This window comes from Lissotriton vulgaris, chromosome 11 (assembly GCF_964263255.1).
Source record: "Lissotriton vulgaris chromosome 11, aLisVul1.2, whole genome shotgun sequence".
NCBI classification, from domain to species: domain Eukaryota; kingdom Metazoa; phylum Chordata; class Amphibia; order Caudata; family Salamandridae; genus Lissotriton; species Lissotriton vulgaris.
The window spans coordinates 671399530-671416785 of record NC_141699.1 but is presented as its reverse complement, the minus strand read 5'-3'; the positions used below and the strand labels follow the sequence as shown (position 1 = coordinate 671416785).

General features: G+C 44.3%; 1 protein-coding gene across 2 annotated transcripts in view; it reads left to right on the top strand.

Moving 5' to 3' along the window:
- Positions 1 to 1982: 1982 nt before the first annotated feature.
- Positions 1983 to 17256, top strand: part of LOC147683320 (gamma-glutamyl hydrolase-like) — a 93914-nt gene continuing 78640 nt past the window's right edge. Inside the window, exons 1-3 of one of the 2 annotated variants that reach the window (XM_086943772.1) lie at positions 1983 to 2594; positions 13731 to 13845; positions 16165 to 16215. In XM_086943772.1, the coding sequence (XP_086799898.1) occupies positions 2492 to 2594; positions 13731 to 13845; positions 16165 to 16215 (269 nt within the window). In that variant the 5' untranslated portion in view covers positions 1983 to 2491. Of the gene's footprint in view, positions 2627 to 13730; positions 13846 to 16164; positions 16216 to 17256 lie in introns of both variants that reach the window. The other variant, XM_086943773.1, reaches the window with a different exon arrangement.

The window sequence follows — 17256 nt, the reverse complement described above, 5'->3', positions numbered from 1 at the left end:
GCGCGCCGCTGGGGCTGGCGGGAATTGTAGTCCCGGGGCGGCGACAGCGCTGTTGGTGGCGTTTTGACTCTCGGCGGTGGCGGCGAGCAAATGGTGAGTCCCCCTCAGTGTTTCCGGTGTTTGCTGGACTCTTGGCGGTGTCGGCAGGGCACTGCAGGTTCCCTCCTGCTGGTACAGGCTCCCGTTCCACCGAATGCTTGTGGGGGCTATATGCGCTTTCTGGCGCTGCTGCCCTTGTTGTCAGAGCGTGCCGCGCCCCTGGGGCTGCCGGGAATTGTAGTCCCAGGGCGGCGACGGTGTTGTTGGTGGCGTTTTGACTCTTGGTGGCGGCGGCGAGCAAATGGTGAGTCCCCTCAGTGTTTCCGGTGTTTACTGGACTCTTGGCGGTGTCGGCAGGGCACTGCAGGTTCCCACCTGCTGGTACAGGCTCCCGCTTTACCGAATGCTTGTGGGGGCTATATGGGTGCTGCCCTCGTTGTCAGAGCGCGCCGCGCCGCTGGGGCTGCCGGGAATTGTAGTCCTAGGGTGGCCACGGTGCTGTTGGTGGCGTTTTGACTCTCGGCGGTGGCGGCGATCAAATGGTGAGTCCCCCTTGGTGTTTCTGGTGTTTGCTGGACTCTTGGCGGTGTCGGCAGGTCACGGCAGGTTCCCTCCTGCTGGTACAGGCTAAACCGACTAAAACATTACTATTTAAGTTAGTGAGACAGATGTCCCTCGTCAAAATGGCTTTAGCTCACCTTTTCAAACTTTAAAAATAAGCATTCGGAATGCAATAGGTCTCGCATTTGCGAAAGTTTAAGCTATTGGCATTTTAAATGACAATGCCTTTTATTGATCTGTTTTGATAATTAACACATAAATAAAAGGCATTGTCATTTAAAATGTCAATATCGCAAACTCTTGTAAATGTGAGATCTATTGCATTTCAAAGAAGCGACTGCCATTGTCCCGAGCTGCTTGGAAAGTGAAAGTGCGCATGGCTCACTGAATGTTGCAGGAAAGAATGTTGTGCCTGCAGTAGGAGAAACTCATTAAAGGAAATAGTGCTTACAGACTAAATAAGACGTACCATGTAACAACCGAAGTAAAAGGGCCAGTCCTCGTGGGAGTTACAGATGAAGACAAGGCGGGACTAACAAGCCTATTAACAAATCAGAAGCTAGCATTTACGAAGGACAATGACACAAGCCAATGACAAATATGGGCAGAGAGCGAGCGGGGCTTCAAGTCCATACTCCAATACTACATGGCTCTCAGAGCCGCGCATGTGCTACCCAGGCTCGGCCTAAAAATGGCTATCCTCCGCCGATGTTTTTATTCTGTTTCAGGCCTCCAACCAACACCCGCTATATAATGGAACTTCCCTTCCAACACTGCATAAATGTACATGGAGTAGGACAAAGCACGTGGCCGATTCACAAAAAGAATCTACAAGTACAGGTAGTACTCGTTTACATACTCTGACAGGGCCTTGTAAATCAACCCGAAATCCTTATTAGTAAAAATGCAAAGAAGGCACTGCCTTTTCTGTTTGTACTAATTATTTGACTATTCCGAGAATATTCGTATATGTTTTGGGGCAAAGAAAGAGATTTATGTAAAAGATTAAAAGATGATAACACTTACTCATAATGCCTATGTGAATAAGCCCCATGTTTGTTTTGTTCTTGAAGCCTCGAGTAGCCAGGAATTGTATTGCAAGAAAGCTGAAATCTCAAAGCGCTATACCTTTTAAGGAATGGAGGATAGTGGTTGAGAGACAACTAAGCCGTGAGCCTTGATGTAATTGAAATAAAGTTTTCTTTTCAATGCAACTTCCTTGTTTGCAACAGGAGCCCGAAGCAGCACATACATGCGTGCGAGGACAAAGTCTGCCTTTTGACAAGTAATGCCTTCTTTTAAAGAGGTGGGAAGTTCCCATAAGGCTTGCGGCTCCACGCAGCAAAAAAAAAATCACACTACTTCCTCTCTGAGTCAGCACCTCTTCCGTAACAAACACTGGCAGATAAAAGCCTGCTTACGAAAGCAATGTCTGTAGCGCTGTTTTCTAAAAACCGGGCGCAGGATACGCAGCGCGTGCAGACACATTGGCGGAGGGTTTGGAAGACAGGTCTGCGGTGCCCATCTGGGGTTGAACATGCTGAGGATGACCAAACGAAGGATTTGACGTGCTCAAAGTGCTTCACGACGAGAAACTTGACAAAACAGAAACATTCCGGCAAATAAATAATAAAATAAAACAACCCTTTCGCATCTTTTACCTCCATAGAGCGGCCGAATACAAATGTCGTCTATGTAGGAGCTTCGAATCCAGTATCTAGGCGCGCGCTTGCGCCTGATCGGGAAGAGGTGCTTCTGAGGACTGGGGATTGCCAAAAGCATCGCAATCCTCGGTTACCTCAGAGTCAAGTGACACCCGCGAGACTAGAAAAAGAAGCGAGTGTGTTCTGCACAGTCACATCGGATTCGTGCACGGACAGGGACCTGAAGGATGGCGTTCCTGCGGGCCGCTGTGTTGACATTAGCTCTGTTGTCCTCCTCCGCAGCAAAGGCGCTGCCTCTCCGGGGCCCCCTCAACGACAGGCCAATCGTGGGTAAGGATTCTGCACCTTACAATGTCTTACAGGTACGGCAGCTGGGGTTGCCTCCCCGGTTTGAATACCGGCCGTCTGTTCACGTTTTAACGTTCTGCTATGGCTCGGACATGATTCTTAAGTAGAAAGTTATATTCAGTAATTGAAATGGGGAAATAGAGGTGCAGGTACTCCGTGCCAGAGTACCTGCTTGTTTCTGAGAAGTGCTGGAATCTCAAATTAAAAGTTTTATGTCTGTCTTGAATGTCTTGAGAAGGGCCGGTTCTTTCCCTCTCTGTACCGGACAGTACCGTCCCATTTAAAGCACTGGTTATATTACATCGTCTGTATTTACTTCTAACACGGCATTTGTGCCTTTCTTTAGCAGTTAGGAGTCATTTGAACAGTTGTAGAACATATTTGAAGTGTTTTCTTCTTACATTTACTGTTTAACATATGTACTGATAGGTGGCAGGCAACCCTAACGGCAGCTCTGTACGAATTTGTCTCACGATATGGATTACATTCTCAACCTAGGCCCTGAATAGATATATAAAGTTTTGCACAAGATATGGGAGGTAGTCAGAGGTGATATCGACTACCCTGAAATTAGCATTTTTAGGTCTGGCCTAGACAGCGCATGTGCTGTCGAGAAGAGACAGTGTTGTTTTCAATCTGTGGGTTTCAGCCCACCATTAGGCTTACCATTTGCTCACTCCATCATCGCTTCCATATCCTTTGTTCCTATTTGTCCACGGCATGCATGTGTCATGCCTCTTCTTGTGTTTGGCCCTTCTCCAGAGCATGGACCAAGTACTTGTGTTCAGCCACTGCTCCCGTTTTAGGAGCTACCTTTTTCTTTGTCTGTGAGCAACAAAGCGCTCTGATACCTTCTGGTCTAGCTAGCGCTATAAAAAAAACTATAAATAAATACTAAATACATGAGTGCTTGTGTTTTCAATTGCTCTGTCTCCTCCCACCTGCACTTTCACCATTTCTGTACCATTTTGTATCCCCTAACCATGTTCAAGTTCAAGAAAAGCATTTATTCGGCTGCTATTTAAAACAGACATAAAAGCACAGCACAATTATATACACAATTCATTATAAATTCAATACAAAAGTTAAAAGAAACACACTTCATTTAGCATTTAAAAAATAAGGAAACCAATTGCAGCCATTAGCCTTCTAAAATATTTATTTTCCTGATATAAAACACGGCTTTTAAAAATTGCGCTAGTCTCTACGCTATATGTTCATTATCTAATAGCTGAAGTATGAACATGGCTTGGCAGAATTGTCTGAAACCTAAGTTTTTTAAAAGTGGAATAATCCAGACTTTCCTCTGTTCCAGGTAAAATCTACAAAACAGGACTAAATGCATAGTAGACTGGTCAGACATTTTATCGCAGGGGCACAGTATTAATTCACGTGACCAATTTAATATAGGCCCCCATCGGGTTCTGGCGCTTTGCCAGATGAACTTCTTGCTAACGCGCTTGTCACTTCCTCCAAGGTGATTTCTAAATCATTTTGTTCAGCAATATTGGTATTATCAACTATGGAATACCCTTAGGAATTCCCCTGCTCAGTTTTGAGAAATAGGTAATCCAATTTTCTTCTGTGACTGCTGTTTCCACAGAGGGGCCGTTACAAGGAGAAAGGAAAGGGGTTCTCAATACCTTCCAGAACGCTATATTATGTTTCTGCTGTGCGGCACTATGCAGTGAATCCCACGCCTCATTTCGCGAGATTAGTTTCCTGTCTTTTATTGCCTCTTTGTAATCTATTCTTGCTTGTCGTATTTTAGTTGGCGATCTGGGTCGTGTATGCAGAAACTTTTTCAGGTTGGCATATGTCCTAGTGCATTTAGCATCAAACCAACCAAAGGGTTTCACTTTCACCTTATTACTAAATTGAACTGTCAGAAGATGTTTAGTCTCCCTCATAATATCTATGAAGGAGTTCACAATGGCCTCATCCGGGGCGACCTCGCTCAAGCAGGTGTCCAACATGGGCCTACATTTACCTATAACTTTTTCGATCAATAAATCTGCTTCCACTTTCTCCCACTTTAATGAATAGCCATTGGTTTTGCTCAGTGAAACATCCCCCGTCATTCGAGTAGGTTTCACTATCTTATTAAAACTGTAGAGAGGTAGTTTAAGTTTCAAAAGGAGGGGGAAATGGTCACTTAGGGCTATTTCACCCACTTTAAATGATGAAACCAAATGTGAGTGGGAGCGTGAGGTCGAGATATAATCAATGGTGGTAGCGTGTCCTCTTCCATTAAAGGTGGGGGGCATACAAGAGGAATTAGTTATTAATTAATTGGCTAATCCAAGATCCAATTTAAAAATGAGCTCATTAAAAAAATCTCCCATCTTTGAGTGATTAAAAGGGCTACTATTGTCGGCTTCATTAAACAGGCCGCACAGTCGTACATCCATATGGCTACATAAACCACAGTTAAAGTCACCCAACGACAGAATTGACGTATCTTTAACTTTCCCGTTGCATATTTTCGTAACCACCTCCATTACACTCTTAACCACTAGGTGTAGCTCATTTTGGGTGGCATTATTATATAAATTAATCAGGAGAATACAATACTTAGTGCTAAAGTTTAGCTCTACTAACTGGTAGAAGGTGCCCGCTTCATGAAACACAGTGTTACTTAAAGGCGTAAGGTTTGAAATGTAAGTGGATGTACCGCCTTTGGGTCTCCCTCCCAAACCCTTAACTGCCTGGGTGTGGTATGTCTTATAGCCATTTATATGGATAGGTTCTATTGCCCATGTCTCTTGCAAGCCAAGAATGTCCATGTTCTCAATGAAAGCTACCCAAACTGGATTTTGTAGCTTATTTCATAGGCCTGAAATGTTCCAGTATGCCATGGTGGCTATATTAGGATCAGGTAGGCCTTTGTGTTTGGTGGGGGTCAATCTCACGGCCTTGTGGGGGTCTAAAATAGATGTCATGAGTGGACCTGGAACCCCACAACGTATGCATGGCATAACAAATTGTTGCGCGGGGGGGGGGGGGGCAGAGAGTGCGGCGTTGAGACGAGAGGAGGCGAGGGGGCTAAGAAAGACCCCCGATTGCGTTGGAATGGGATGTCATGCTGGAGGCATGTAGGTCCTTGGATATAGATTTCAATACTACTGTTAATACCACAGAAAGGAGTGAATGAGACTGGGACTTGGACAGACACGTACAGGGGAGTAAGCAGTATTCAACGTGTATGATATAGGCTGCAATTATGAAAGTGCTGACGACCGATACTAGAGGTTTTATATGGACTCAGGACGTGAGGGAGGGGGGAAGGTACAGTATAGTTGTGGGTTTGTATATTAATCATTGGGATGAGAAAATGTTATAACCAAATACAGGAATGCAGGACGAATGCGGAACGTAATCCTTATGTTATTTTATAGAAGGCTCGAGATGCCAACGTCCACGTTGTAAGGGAAGTGAAATGTGTATAACATTGTGGAAACTCATGCATGCTCTTATAGGACGACGAGTGGGAAATGTTGGAGCCTGTTGTAAGTACTGCTACATGAAGTTTGTGGGAATTGATAAGCAATCTCATGCCGATGTATGGAACGTTCAAACCTGGAAACTAAATAAAAATATGTTTTAAAAAAAAGAGTGGACCTGGAACAAACTCATATTGCTCCAGGGAGACTGCTTGAACCCCATGGATAATCTTCCTGCTTATGTGTTTCTCTATGCTCTCTGGGATTGAAACCCTGATTAGATCCTTATTCGGATTAGTGCCTGGTTGTAAGGTAGGGTGCATGGTGCTAGTTACTCTTTGCGCTCCCCTGCTACTTAAGGTATCAGAGGGTTGCTCCAGTCAATCAACCCCATCTAAACTGTAAAGAGGGTCATAAAAATTAAAATTTGGATTAGCGTAACTACATGGTCCAGAGTTACAGGTGTTACTAAATACAGGTACCTGATGTAATACCGAGGTAGGTTGATATAAAAAACCTAAAGGTACCACGCTTACGCCCCTCTCACTGACCGGGTAATAACTGGCCTCCTCCAAAATACTTCTAACCGAACCTGGGGACCTAAGAGTGATCACTACACAATCCCCTGCTACTGTTTACGGGGAGCGACCAATCCAGGGGATCCGGCGGACCATCTTAAATTCAGTAAACAGATCATTAGTGTAGCCCGTCTTAGTAGACAATGCGTGGAGCACCTTATTTTTCGAGGAGGATCAATGTCCGAGTTCTCCGCTTGAAAGTGTGGGTGCATTAATTAAAACAATAGTAAAGGGAGTGGCCTCTGGGGGAAGATGTATAAACCTCGGCTCTAATATATTACTTCGACTCTGTCTTCCGCCGATCAGCCCAGCTGGCTCCCTGTGTAAAGTTACCCATTTGGCCTGTGTGGCGGCACATGCAGGATACATTTCCCCACTTTTTTCACAGCTGTCACTAGCTAGGGGTGCCTGGTATGACTGATGAGGGGCCCGAGGTCTCTGCACCCCGCGTGGATTGTCTATTGTATTCGAGGTGGACTTGGTGTCTGGCATTTGCATGTAAGCTAGAGAGCGTAAATCAGTTATGCCCTGGGAGTTATTGTCCACATGCTCTCCTCTAGTATTTGTATCTCCCCCCTACCCCTAACCTGGGCTAAAGTTTGCGAGGGCATGAGTGACCATTGTACTTGCCCCTTCCAGCCCCGATAGCCTTTCTTCAATCGTGGACAACTTAGTTAGAACAGGTCTAATTATGGCTAATATAGCCCCCTCTAACTTTTTCTAGAATTCCAACTGGGATAGTTAATCCCACATTTTATTTATTTATTTATTTATTTATTAATTGAATTTATTAAGCGCGACAGCTACCCATGAGGGTTTCCCGGCGCTAAGAGACAGATTGACAACATAAGGCAGAAGATTTTAGAGATCGAAGAGCCAGGTCTTCACCGCTCTGCGAAATCGCATGTGACAGTTTTCCATCCGTATGGCCAAAGGAAGTGAATTCCACAGTCTGGGTCCTAAGTTCGCAAAGGAACTACCGCCCATTCTGGTAAGTTTGAACTTTGGTACATTAAAGAGATGATGGGATGAGGAACGAAGAGAGCGAGCTGGAAGGTAGGGGCTAACAAGGGCCTGAAGGTAGAGGGGTGCTGATCCGATTTTGATCTTATGCATAAAACTCAAAGCTTTAAACTTTATCCGGTTATCAACAAGAAGCCAATGCAGCTCTCTCAGGCATTCTGTAATGTGGTCACATTTACGACAGCCACAGAGAAGCCGAGCTGAGGCATTTTGTACCAGCTGAAGGCGCCGCGTGACGGCCTTTGTGGACCCCAGATAGAGCACGTTGCCGTAATCTAATCTGGAGGTCACCAAGGCATTCACAACAGATCTCTGGGTGTTTTTGGGGAGCATCCAGAAGATTTTACGCAGCCATCGTAGAATGGTGAAACAGGTGGCTGTGACTCTATTGACCTGATCTTTCATGGATAGTCCCCTATCAATAATTACTACCAGGTTTCGCACTTGTTCAAATGGAGTTGGAAGAGGACCCATGGTAGTGGGCCAATGTCTCAGGTTCCAGAGATCGGGTTTGTTGCCATGAATCAGGACCTCAGTCTTTCCGCCGTTTAACTTGAGTAAGTTGTTGTTCATCCATTCAGATATTTTGCTGAGTCCTGTTTGCAAAGGGGAAGGAGCCGTGGGGTCAATTTGAGAAAGTGAGAAAACAATTTGTGAATCGTCAGCATAAGAATAAAGGTTTAATCCAGAACATTGTGCAACATAAGCCAAAGGTGTGACATATAAATTAAAAAGAAGAAGGCTAAGGATAGACCCCTGGGGTACCCCATGGGGGGAGGAGTAGCTCTTAGAGGAAGATGACTTAGAAAAAATTTGAAAACTGCGGTCAGACAAGAAGGATGCGAGCCAGTCCAATGCTTTCTTGCCAATGCCAATGGCAGCGGGAGATTTGAGAAGGATACTGTCATTCATAGGGGTATCAACTGTAAACTTAGGGTTCTCCAGCATTGTGGGTTCATTTTCATTCTCAATGTCCAACCCTGTTATTTTATGCCGGGGAAGTAATGCTCTATTTATGGGCACCCCCTGTCCTCTCCTTTTTTTGGGCGGCGGGGCTGATCCTTTGCATTGGTTGGTCTTCTTTTTTTGGCCCCTAGTCTGGACATTCGGTTTGTTGGCTGTTTTTGGGTGTAGTGAACCCTGTGAGTCTGATGATACAGACAGGGGGGGTCAACAGTACTTCTCTCTCTATGGGCGGTGTTGGCAAGGAGGTCCCTCCAGGTGTGGCAGTGTTAGGTATTTCTACTGCGGTGGGGTTTGCTAGCTCCGGACTTGATTATGTGTTCATGGTACTCCAGTTAACGGCTCGAGTGATAGTCTATGCTCAGTTAGAGCAATTTCATGCATCAGTGCTGATTCTGCCCTCAAAAGGAAGGCATCCAGGGTCCCCACCACCCCCTGCCCTGATAAAGATTTTCTCTTATTCATTCCGTTCCCCTTCTATAGTTGCTAGCTGGAGGTTGTGCAGCAATTATCAAGTCTCTGGAGGCCCAAAAAGGAGATAATATAGAGCAAATATATCAAAAAGTCAATACCGTGGCCCAGCCCAGCCTCCTCCAGTCTCTGACGGGCTCAGACGGGCCCATCCTTGGTCAGGGCTTCATCCGGGCGTCGTCCTGCGCCGCGGGGGAAGAGGCAGCGCTTTATGGGCGGTCACCACGCCTCCCCCTCACTCGCGGCAGCGGTGCAGTTGTTGATGCATCCTGGAGGTTGAAGTCCTCAACCAGGGTGTTAATGTGCCTAAGGAACAGCGTCCGAGTGTCCGAGCTCTGCCGAACAGCTGGAATGCGGAGGGTGCTCCCAGCAGGATTAATCACGGGGAAGAGCAGGTATGGCCAAAAAAAGAACTCCTAACCCGGTTACTTTGAGAACTGAACAAGACAAAGACAAACATGTTTATCACACTCAAAGTAAAAAACGATCTTTAATCAACAGAGAGGTAAGTACAATGCGCCTTTTTAGGTTGACTGTGTGTCGAGCAGTGTTGCTTGAACTGTGTTCTGCCTCAAAGCTGAACACTGAAAACTGAATGAGGTTGATTGCTGAATATCGATGTGCATATGCTATTCACAATTGTTTAGTGGCTGTAACGAATATGTTATTTTCCCATCACTGCATGTGATGTTTTTGTTACAAATGCAGTTTTGCATGAATGAACTTATGTTTTTTTATCACAAAACAAATTGACTAGTTATGACCATTTCTTGTGCAACATTTTTGAGGGAGATGTTTGTGAAGGTGACTTGCAAGTCACTGCATATTGAATTTGGTTGCCAAAGTCTGCTTGATTTGCTTTGGAGCGATTCCAGCCCTGAGTACTGTTTAAGAAAACAGATACACCTTCTTTTGACAAAACTCAATCAGCCACAAGTACACGCGTGCCTCTCAACGCACTCATATTTGAGCAGAGTTCCCAGATACGTGGTGGAGGAAAAGGTGGCACCATTACTTTGTGTGCCACTAACCCAACTATATGCTCTATGCATTTTCCCAATTTTTTTTACATGACTTTCAACCTTGCTGTACAACGGCCGTGCTGCAATTCAACATGGCTAAAATACATTGGCAACGCCAATAGCTCTCGATTGCTGAGATCTATTTATTGGCTTTGGTAGAGTGGTGGCTCTGAAAGGCCAAGGGAGCTCAGTGAGAGGTTCATAACAAGCCCACTGGCCTTTCATTGGCGAGCTTGACATAGGGCTGACTCTATCCTGCCCTAGTGCCCCTGGTACTGCAGAATCTGCTGATTCGATGATGTCGTGTCCATGCTGTGCGCAGGGGTGTACACCACACACAGGACGCAGGTTAGTTTAACGCTTCTTTATTCTTACATCATGCAGCTGCTCGTCCCCACGTCCGTCCACGTCTCTGTCCTGGTCATTGTCCGTCCCCTTCCTGTCCCGTCACCGGATCTGGTGTCCGGTGACCTGGTCACTCTGCCTGAGGACCCACAGGGTCCTACTGCCCTACTGTCAGTCGCCCACACTGTCGGATCCCAACCTCTCCGTCACGACATCTCCCCCCTTGTTGCAAACAAATGTTCGTGACACATTTATCATAGTCCTCATTCACAGTTATATTGATGAAGGTGAAAGAATGAGAGAGAGCGCGAGAGAGAGAGAGAGAGAGAACTTGTCACTCTACATCTCTTCAATGAGTCTCTGTTATTTACTGAATGTCCTTCGTGATCTAGTGTCTCCATCGCTTCCTTGTCCTCTATCTTCCTCCTTCTATGTGGCTGCAGTTGCCGCTGCCATTTCTTCTTCATCCGCCTTTAGCTCCTTGAAACGCTATCTTTTCCTTGTTGTTTGTTGTCGGTCGGCGACAGCCATTATCATCGATCCTTTCACTTTCGTCACCGCCAGTGAATCTTTGGAGAACCGGTTGTCTGAATATCGATATTGTTTATTTCTGTCTCACCACCTTTGGTCCTGGCCATGCAGTGTCTCTTGCCTTGATCTTCCTTGGTGGCGCCTGTCCGCTCTGCTCATTGTATGTCTTTGTCCTTTCCTTTTGTTGCTGTTTCTCCTGCGCCAAAGTCCTGTCACGTTGCTCCTTTTTACCCATTTTATTTCCTTTGTCTTTGTGTCTTTCCTTTTGTTTTCTTTTCTTCTATGTTCTCCTTTTCTCTTTTCTGTTTCTTTGGTGATCTTTGTCCCTCTTTTCTTTGTTATTTCTATTTGGCCTTATCTCTGGCTTTTCCTTTATTTTTACTTCTTTCTTATTTGTCCCCTTTTTTTTTTTCGGCCTCTTCTGGGCTTTCCTAGTCTTCTTCTTCTTTATTTCCTTGTTTTCTTATATTTGCATCCTTCCTGCGACTTATACTTATATTTATGTCTTTCCTTTTGTTTTCTTTTCTTTCGTCTTTATTCTTCCTTCTTTTCTCTTTATCTTTTTTTTTCTTTTCTCTATATTTTCTTCTTATCTCTTTATCTTCTTTCTTCTTCTTTTCTCTTTATTTTCTTCTTTCTTTTCTACTTTTTTTTATGTCCTTTCTTTTCTGTGTTATTTCTCTTTTCTGTCTTTTATTTAGCCTTCTCTGGCTTCTTCCACTCTCTTCTGCTCCTTTCTTTTGTCTTTCTTTTTCTTCTTTCTCTTTGTCGATTTGTCTTTTTCTTTATGTCCTTTCTCTTCCTTTCACTTATTGTTTTCCTTTTTCTTATTGCACTGTCTTCTTTCTTTCTCTTGTTGCCCTTTTTCACTTGTGCGCCCTTTTTGCGCTTTATTTATCCTTTATTCTTCACTCAAACTTTTATTTTCTTTCTCTTTTCAGACCTTTTCCATTCTTATTTTCGTTTTCTTTCTGTCTTTTCTTCTCTATTCCTTTTTTATTATTCGCGTTCTCCTTAATTCACCTTGTCTTATGCTATTCTTCTTATTTGCCCTTTGCCTGGCTTTGAAATGTCTGCTCAGCTGTTTCCCTCTGCTCTTTTCTTGACTGTCCCATTCATAAATGTTTATCATAAAATTCTTCTTGTAGCAGCTACACCCCTTGCCACAACTGTCCTTTGCTGGCTGAGTTCAAACTGCGGTAACCTGCAGCTGCCCTGTCACTTCTCTGGCTCTCCTCTCCAGCTAGAAAGCTCCAGATCTTTGTTCTTTCCGTCCTTATTATTCTCCTTAGTTTGTCTTTATTTTCTTTTCATTTCCTTCCTTTCCGACGTTATTTGGCCTTAAAATGGCCGCTCCATTCTTTTTGTCCTTCTTTCCTCATCCAAAATGGCCGCCACCGTTTTCGCGCAGTTTCGCGGTCACAATCGCATTGCCTGTTCATAAGATGGCCGCCACTTCAAATGTAATTCCTCTTCACAGACATACGAGATCACTTGGCCGTGTTCACGTTAATCTCCCCCACAGCACAGCCAACCACTAGTGGAGAGTCAGCATCTCTGCACCCCTTTCGCTGGGGCCGGCCCACTGCTGGTCTCGGTGCTATTCTCTCAACTCGCCCCATTCAAATATGGCCGCCGAGGCTCTGGATGCTCTCGCGACGGCTCGCGCCAGCCTCTTCAACACACTCCCCTTTTTTTTTTTCAGCGCTTACCGCATCCGCGCTCGTCTTCACCGTGATGTGCTCCCACGTCGCTGCTCAATGGGCATTCTTTCTTTTTGTCTCCTGCACTTCCAGGGTGGGCTCCTGGTGTGTCTCCAGCCATCTGTTTTCCGCACTGTGATCCACGCGTCGTTCGTCACTTTCCCTCGTCGCCAGTTGTCGTGTCCATGCTGTGCGCAGGGGTGTACACCACACACAGGACGCAGGTTAGTTTAACGCTTCTTTATTCTTACATCATGCAGCTGCTCGTCCCCACGTCCGTCCACGTCTCTGTCCTGGTCATTGTCCGTCCCCTTCCTGTCCCGTCACCGGATCTGGTGTCCAGTGACCTGGTCACTCTGCCTGAGGACCCACAGGGTCCTACTGCCCTACTGTCAGTCGCCCACACTGTCGGATCCCAACCTCTCCGTCACGACATCTGACAAGACATCCAAAACTGCCCCAAATGTTGATTGGTTTGGTTATTTCCTTTGGCATCTGTTGTAGCCTGTGAACAATCCATGGTCTGTGGTGTTCACCTGGTGGAACTGGGATGTCTGATATAAAAGCTACGTTTTAGCAAACCCACATTTTAATTCCACCCAAATTATGTGGTCTTTTCCAAAATACTTAATCATCCTGTGCATCAGTTTCCCACTTTTGTCAAATTTCGAGCATTCAAAATCAGGCTAATTTACAGAATTTGAAAGACAGCAAACATCAGTCCCTGCCTCTCATGATTTCTCTGAACATCTGTCATGTACTTAAACGGGTTGTAAATGATCATATGGTGCAACATTCTACGTAAGGTGTTAATCGCAGAACGTTCCTGTGCTCTAGTAGCGCCTTATGTGCTGACAAGTGGTTTAACATATGTACTAGTTTGTCTTAATGTTTGTTATAATGTATGCTAATGTTTATGGTAATGTATTTGGAGATACAATGAAGTTGCAACTTCATATGGAAATATTGTGCTTCTTAAATAATAAACAATACAGTTCAATACAATCGTGCCCTACATAACACACTTCTGTGCTTTAAGGAATTCTGGCACCAGAAGTCAGTGACGAAGAGATGAAACCTTTCGGACAGGCCTATGTAGCTTCCTCCTACGTCAAATACTTGGAGTCAGCTGGGTGCAGAGTTGTACCAGTCAGGTGAGAGGAGTGTTCTAGCAGGTAAACGAAAGCCATCATCCCCAATCTCAGCCTTTGCCATACTTTTGAGAAAGTACAGATGCGTGCTGCTGTTTCTGTGCAACCTCCATCCAAAGTACAGTCTGACAGTTGGACCAAGATACATATAAACACGGCAATGCCACCTCTTGTTAGGTGACAAATGTAGGCAAATCTTCAGCCTCACCCTGGGACACAAAGGGCCAGCTGTCCCAAGTGGTTTTGCTGTCACAATCCCAGTGAATCACTACATTGCAGGGTTTACGACTGCTAAATAATTTATCCTATTTATTAAAACCATTTTGCAATTAAAAAATTGTTTTTCAAATCACAAAATGGGATTCGAAATAATAACTGATTCGATGTTTGTAAGGGGTGCATTGTTTTCGTTCCTTCTACATTGTGTTATAGGTATCAATGGTTTCCGACAGTAATTCTGGTCGCAACCCATTGTTCAATCATCGACTCCGAAGCTGTGGTGATAACTTAACTTGTGGAAAGGAATCAGGGTGGATACTTCATGTGGAATATGCAGTGTGCCACAGGGCTACTGCCACCTCTCACTGAAAGCTTCTTTTGTTTTTTAAACAGAAGTGTTTCCCATAAAAAATAATGTAATGCAGTGACTGAGAATGGTGCCTATGTCCCTTGCAGGCCACCATGCCTGTCACTTCACCCAATCACAGGAGAGTCTCCATTTGTTGACTGTCTGATGAATAATAATTAGTCAGCCCATCCAGTGGTCCCCTGCAATTTCCTATTTTGGAAACTGGCTCATTAATTAGTATATAGGTTGGATCACAAAATAAGCTGATGGTCACAAAAAGTCTGGTGGCACATTGTGACCACTTTTCCCAACCAATATCTTAGTACATTTCTCCCTATGTGTCCCTATGTGCCTAGTCATTAGCCAGCAAATACCTTCTACTCAGGTATCAAATATATAAGTATAAGTTGATGTCATCCTCTTCCCGGCGCTGAAAGTATCTATGTAGTATCAATTTACCAAGTCTTCAAGGTCTCCAACTATCTGAACACAAACACAAAACATCTTACACTAGGATTTCCGGAAGGGAAACATAGTTTAGGGTCAGTCCTTATTCCTTGATCCCCAATTTCCTTGCCACTAAATAATACCATTTGTTATTTTGAAAGTCTGAGTGTGTAAAGATAATGCAGTATCAAATGTTATAGTGGAACCTCAAGCATTTAACCATTTTTAACACTAGGATTCCAAGTATGGTTCAATACTATCCTTTTATGTGTTAACTGCAAGTTAATAAGAAATAAGCATTCCTGTGGCTTACTGAGCGACTGCAAATATGTAAGCATAGCTTAATCATTCCTACTTGCTATTCAAAAATCCACATGCAAATGCATGCTTCACGATCACTACTTATTTTAGATACCCAAGTATATGAACACTTGGGTGATTCAGCACCTTTTTTTGACCCTTGAGGGCAAATGGTTGGTAAATTTCATGCATTCCTCTTGGAGTCTAAAGCTCGTTTATAAGTGGAATGGGGCGGAACTCCCGTGTCAATTTCCACCGCACCCAGTTATAAGTGAGCATGTGTTCCTGGACATGGATTTCTGAGTGGGAATAGTAGAGTTGATTTTGGTAGCTGAAAAATCTGCATGGTAAAATGGCATTGGGCATGGGGCGCTGTATATCCCTGTCCGTGTCCCTGCCTCCCCAACCTTCTGCCAAGGTACATTTGGAGCAAGTAATGGAGCACGTAATGAAAATGCCACACTTACTCTTCATGGTTATGTAGCATGTGGTGTTCCACTCCTTTTCCAAGAGTTCATGTTTTTAAACATTGGTTCCTATAACCTTTTATTGAAGGGAATCTGTTAATTTAGTAAATATGCAGTTGACTAACTCTAGGCATCAAAACATGATCCTGTCCTCCTGTTCATTCTTATATGCATGGATGTGCAAGAGAATTTATCATCATTCACTATAGGAGTTTTTACAGTTTTGGTCATACCAGTTCTGTTGATCCAAAATTGATGACCGTGTTGGGTTTTCACAAGTGATAGCAATGTAGTTGGAGTGGATCATAGTGGCACCAATGATGTGGTTGATTATGTGTGTGTGTTCCTTGCCTATGCAGCTTGCACAGATGGAGAGTTCTGTCATTCTAAGGATGCTGAATTTGCTGTGGAAAGCCATCCCCATATAAAGGAGCCCTGTTCCCTTCTGCCGCCTTGTCTTGCATCTTCAACAACTCGCTGTTGTTATCACCAGAGGATACATGAAACACTGATGCTTTTTCGATTATGCTTTTGATTTAGGCCGAATCTTCAGGATGAAGACTATAAGAAGTTCTTCAGATCTATTAATGGGTGAGTCTATCAAGCAATTCATAACCACTGACATGACTTCGACAGAAGTGAGCAACCGTAGTCATCAGTTTCACCTGCTCCTGCACAGAAATCTCTAATTTTCTTCACACCTTGTGCTGCTCCACCAATCCAAAAACTTATCTCATGAACACACCAGTCTTTCTTTGTTGCTGTCTTGCAGTAATCCATGCTCTCCTCTTAAACCACATTTTCCTCCTTCTGTTATCTGTTTTTGCTTGCATCTCTTCTTTTCCTCATGCTGAAACACACAGGTCTTTGTAAAGTAATCTTATTAATCTACAACTGTATGTGTCGCCTTCAAGCTGCAGATAATGTCTGTGGTCTGTGGTCGCTGAGTGTTTGTTCGGCCCCAGGGCAGACTAAACCATGCTGCAAGCAGCATACATAGAGAAAATGGCCTCCCCATAGACGCCTGTGTGGTCGGCGTCCGAACCAATCACAATGTTGCCATTGCAGAGTTGTGTCATTGGCTTAGGGGAGGGGAGGGAGGCTGCCTGCTTCTTGTGTGGAGCAGAGAAGCAGAAATGAGATGAAACGACGCAGGACCGTACTGGGCTGGTGAAAATACGCTTTTTAATTTAAAGCTAACCGCCCATGCGACCCCTTCACGCGTGACCCTGGCCCTCCAACACGAGTTATGCTGTCCGCGACTCCCTAACAGACTTGTTCCAGGAATCCCTGGTCCCCAATGAGAGGGTAACCGAACATTAAACTCCAACACCTGATTTAGATTTTGCAGCATCATTCTATTCACCATGAAGACAGTCACTTTGGGCATTAGTGCTATAGATAATATCTCCTAGTGAAAGTCTTGTACTCCTTATCTTTGGAACTTAGAAGTAGAATGATTTCTAAGGGAGTAAACAGGTAATTCTATTCCAGATGGAATTATTATTAGTCAAGGAAAACATACTTTTAGTTCGATAATATGAGTGTTATTGTATGTAGATCGAATGTCACCTAAATTAAAAAGTGTGTTTTTGTCATAAAAACCATTTGTCAATTAATTGCAAATATAAG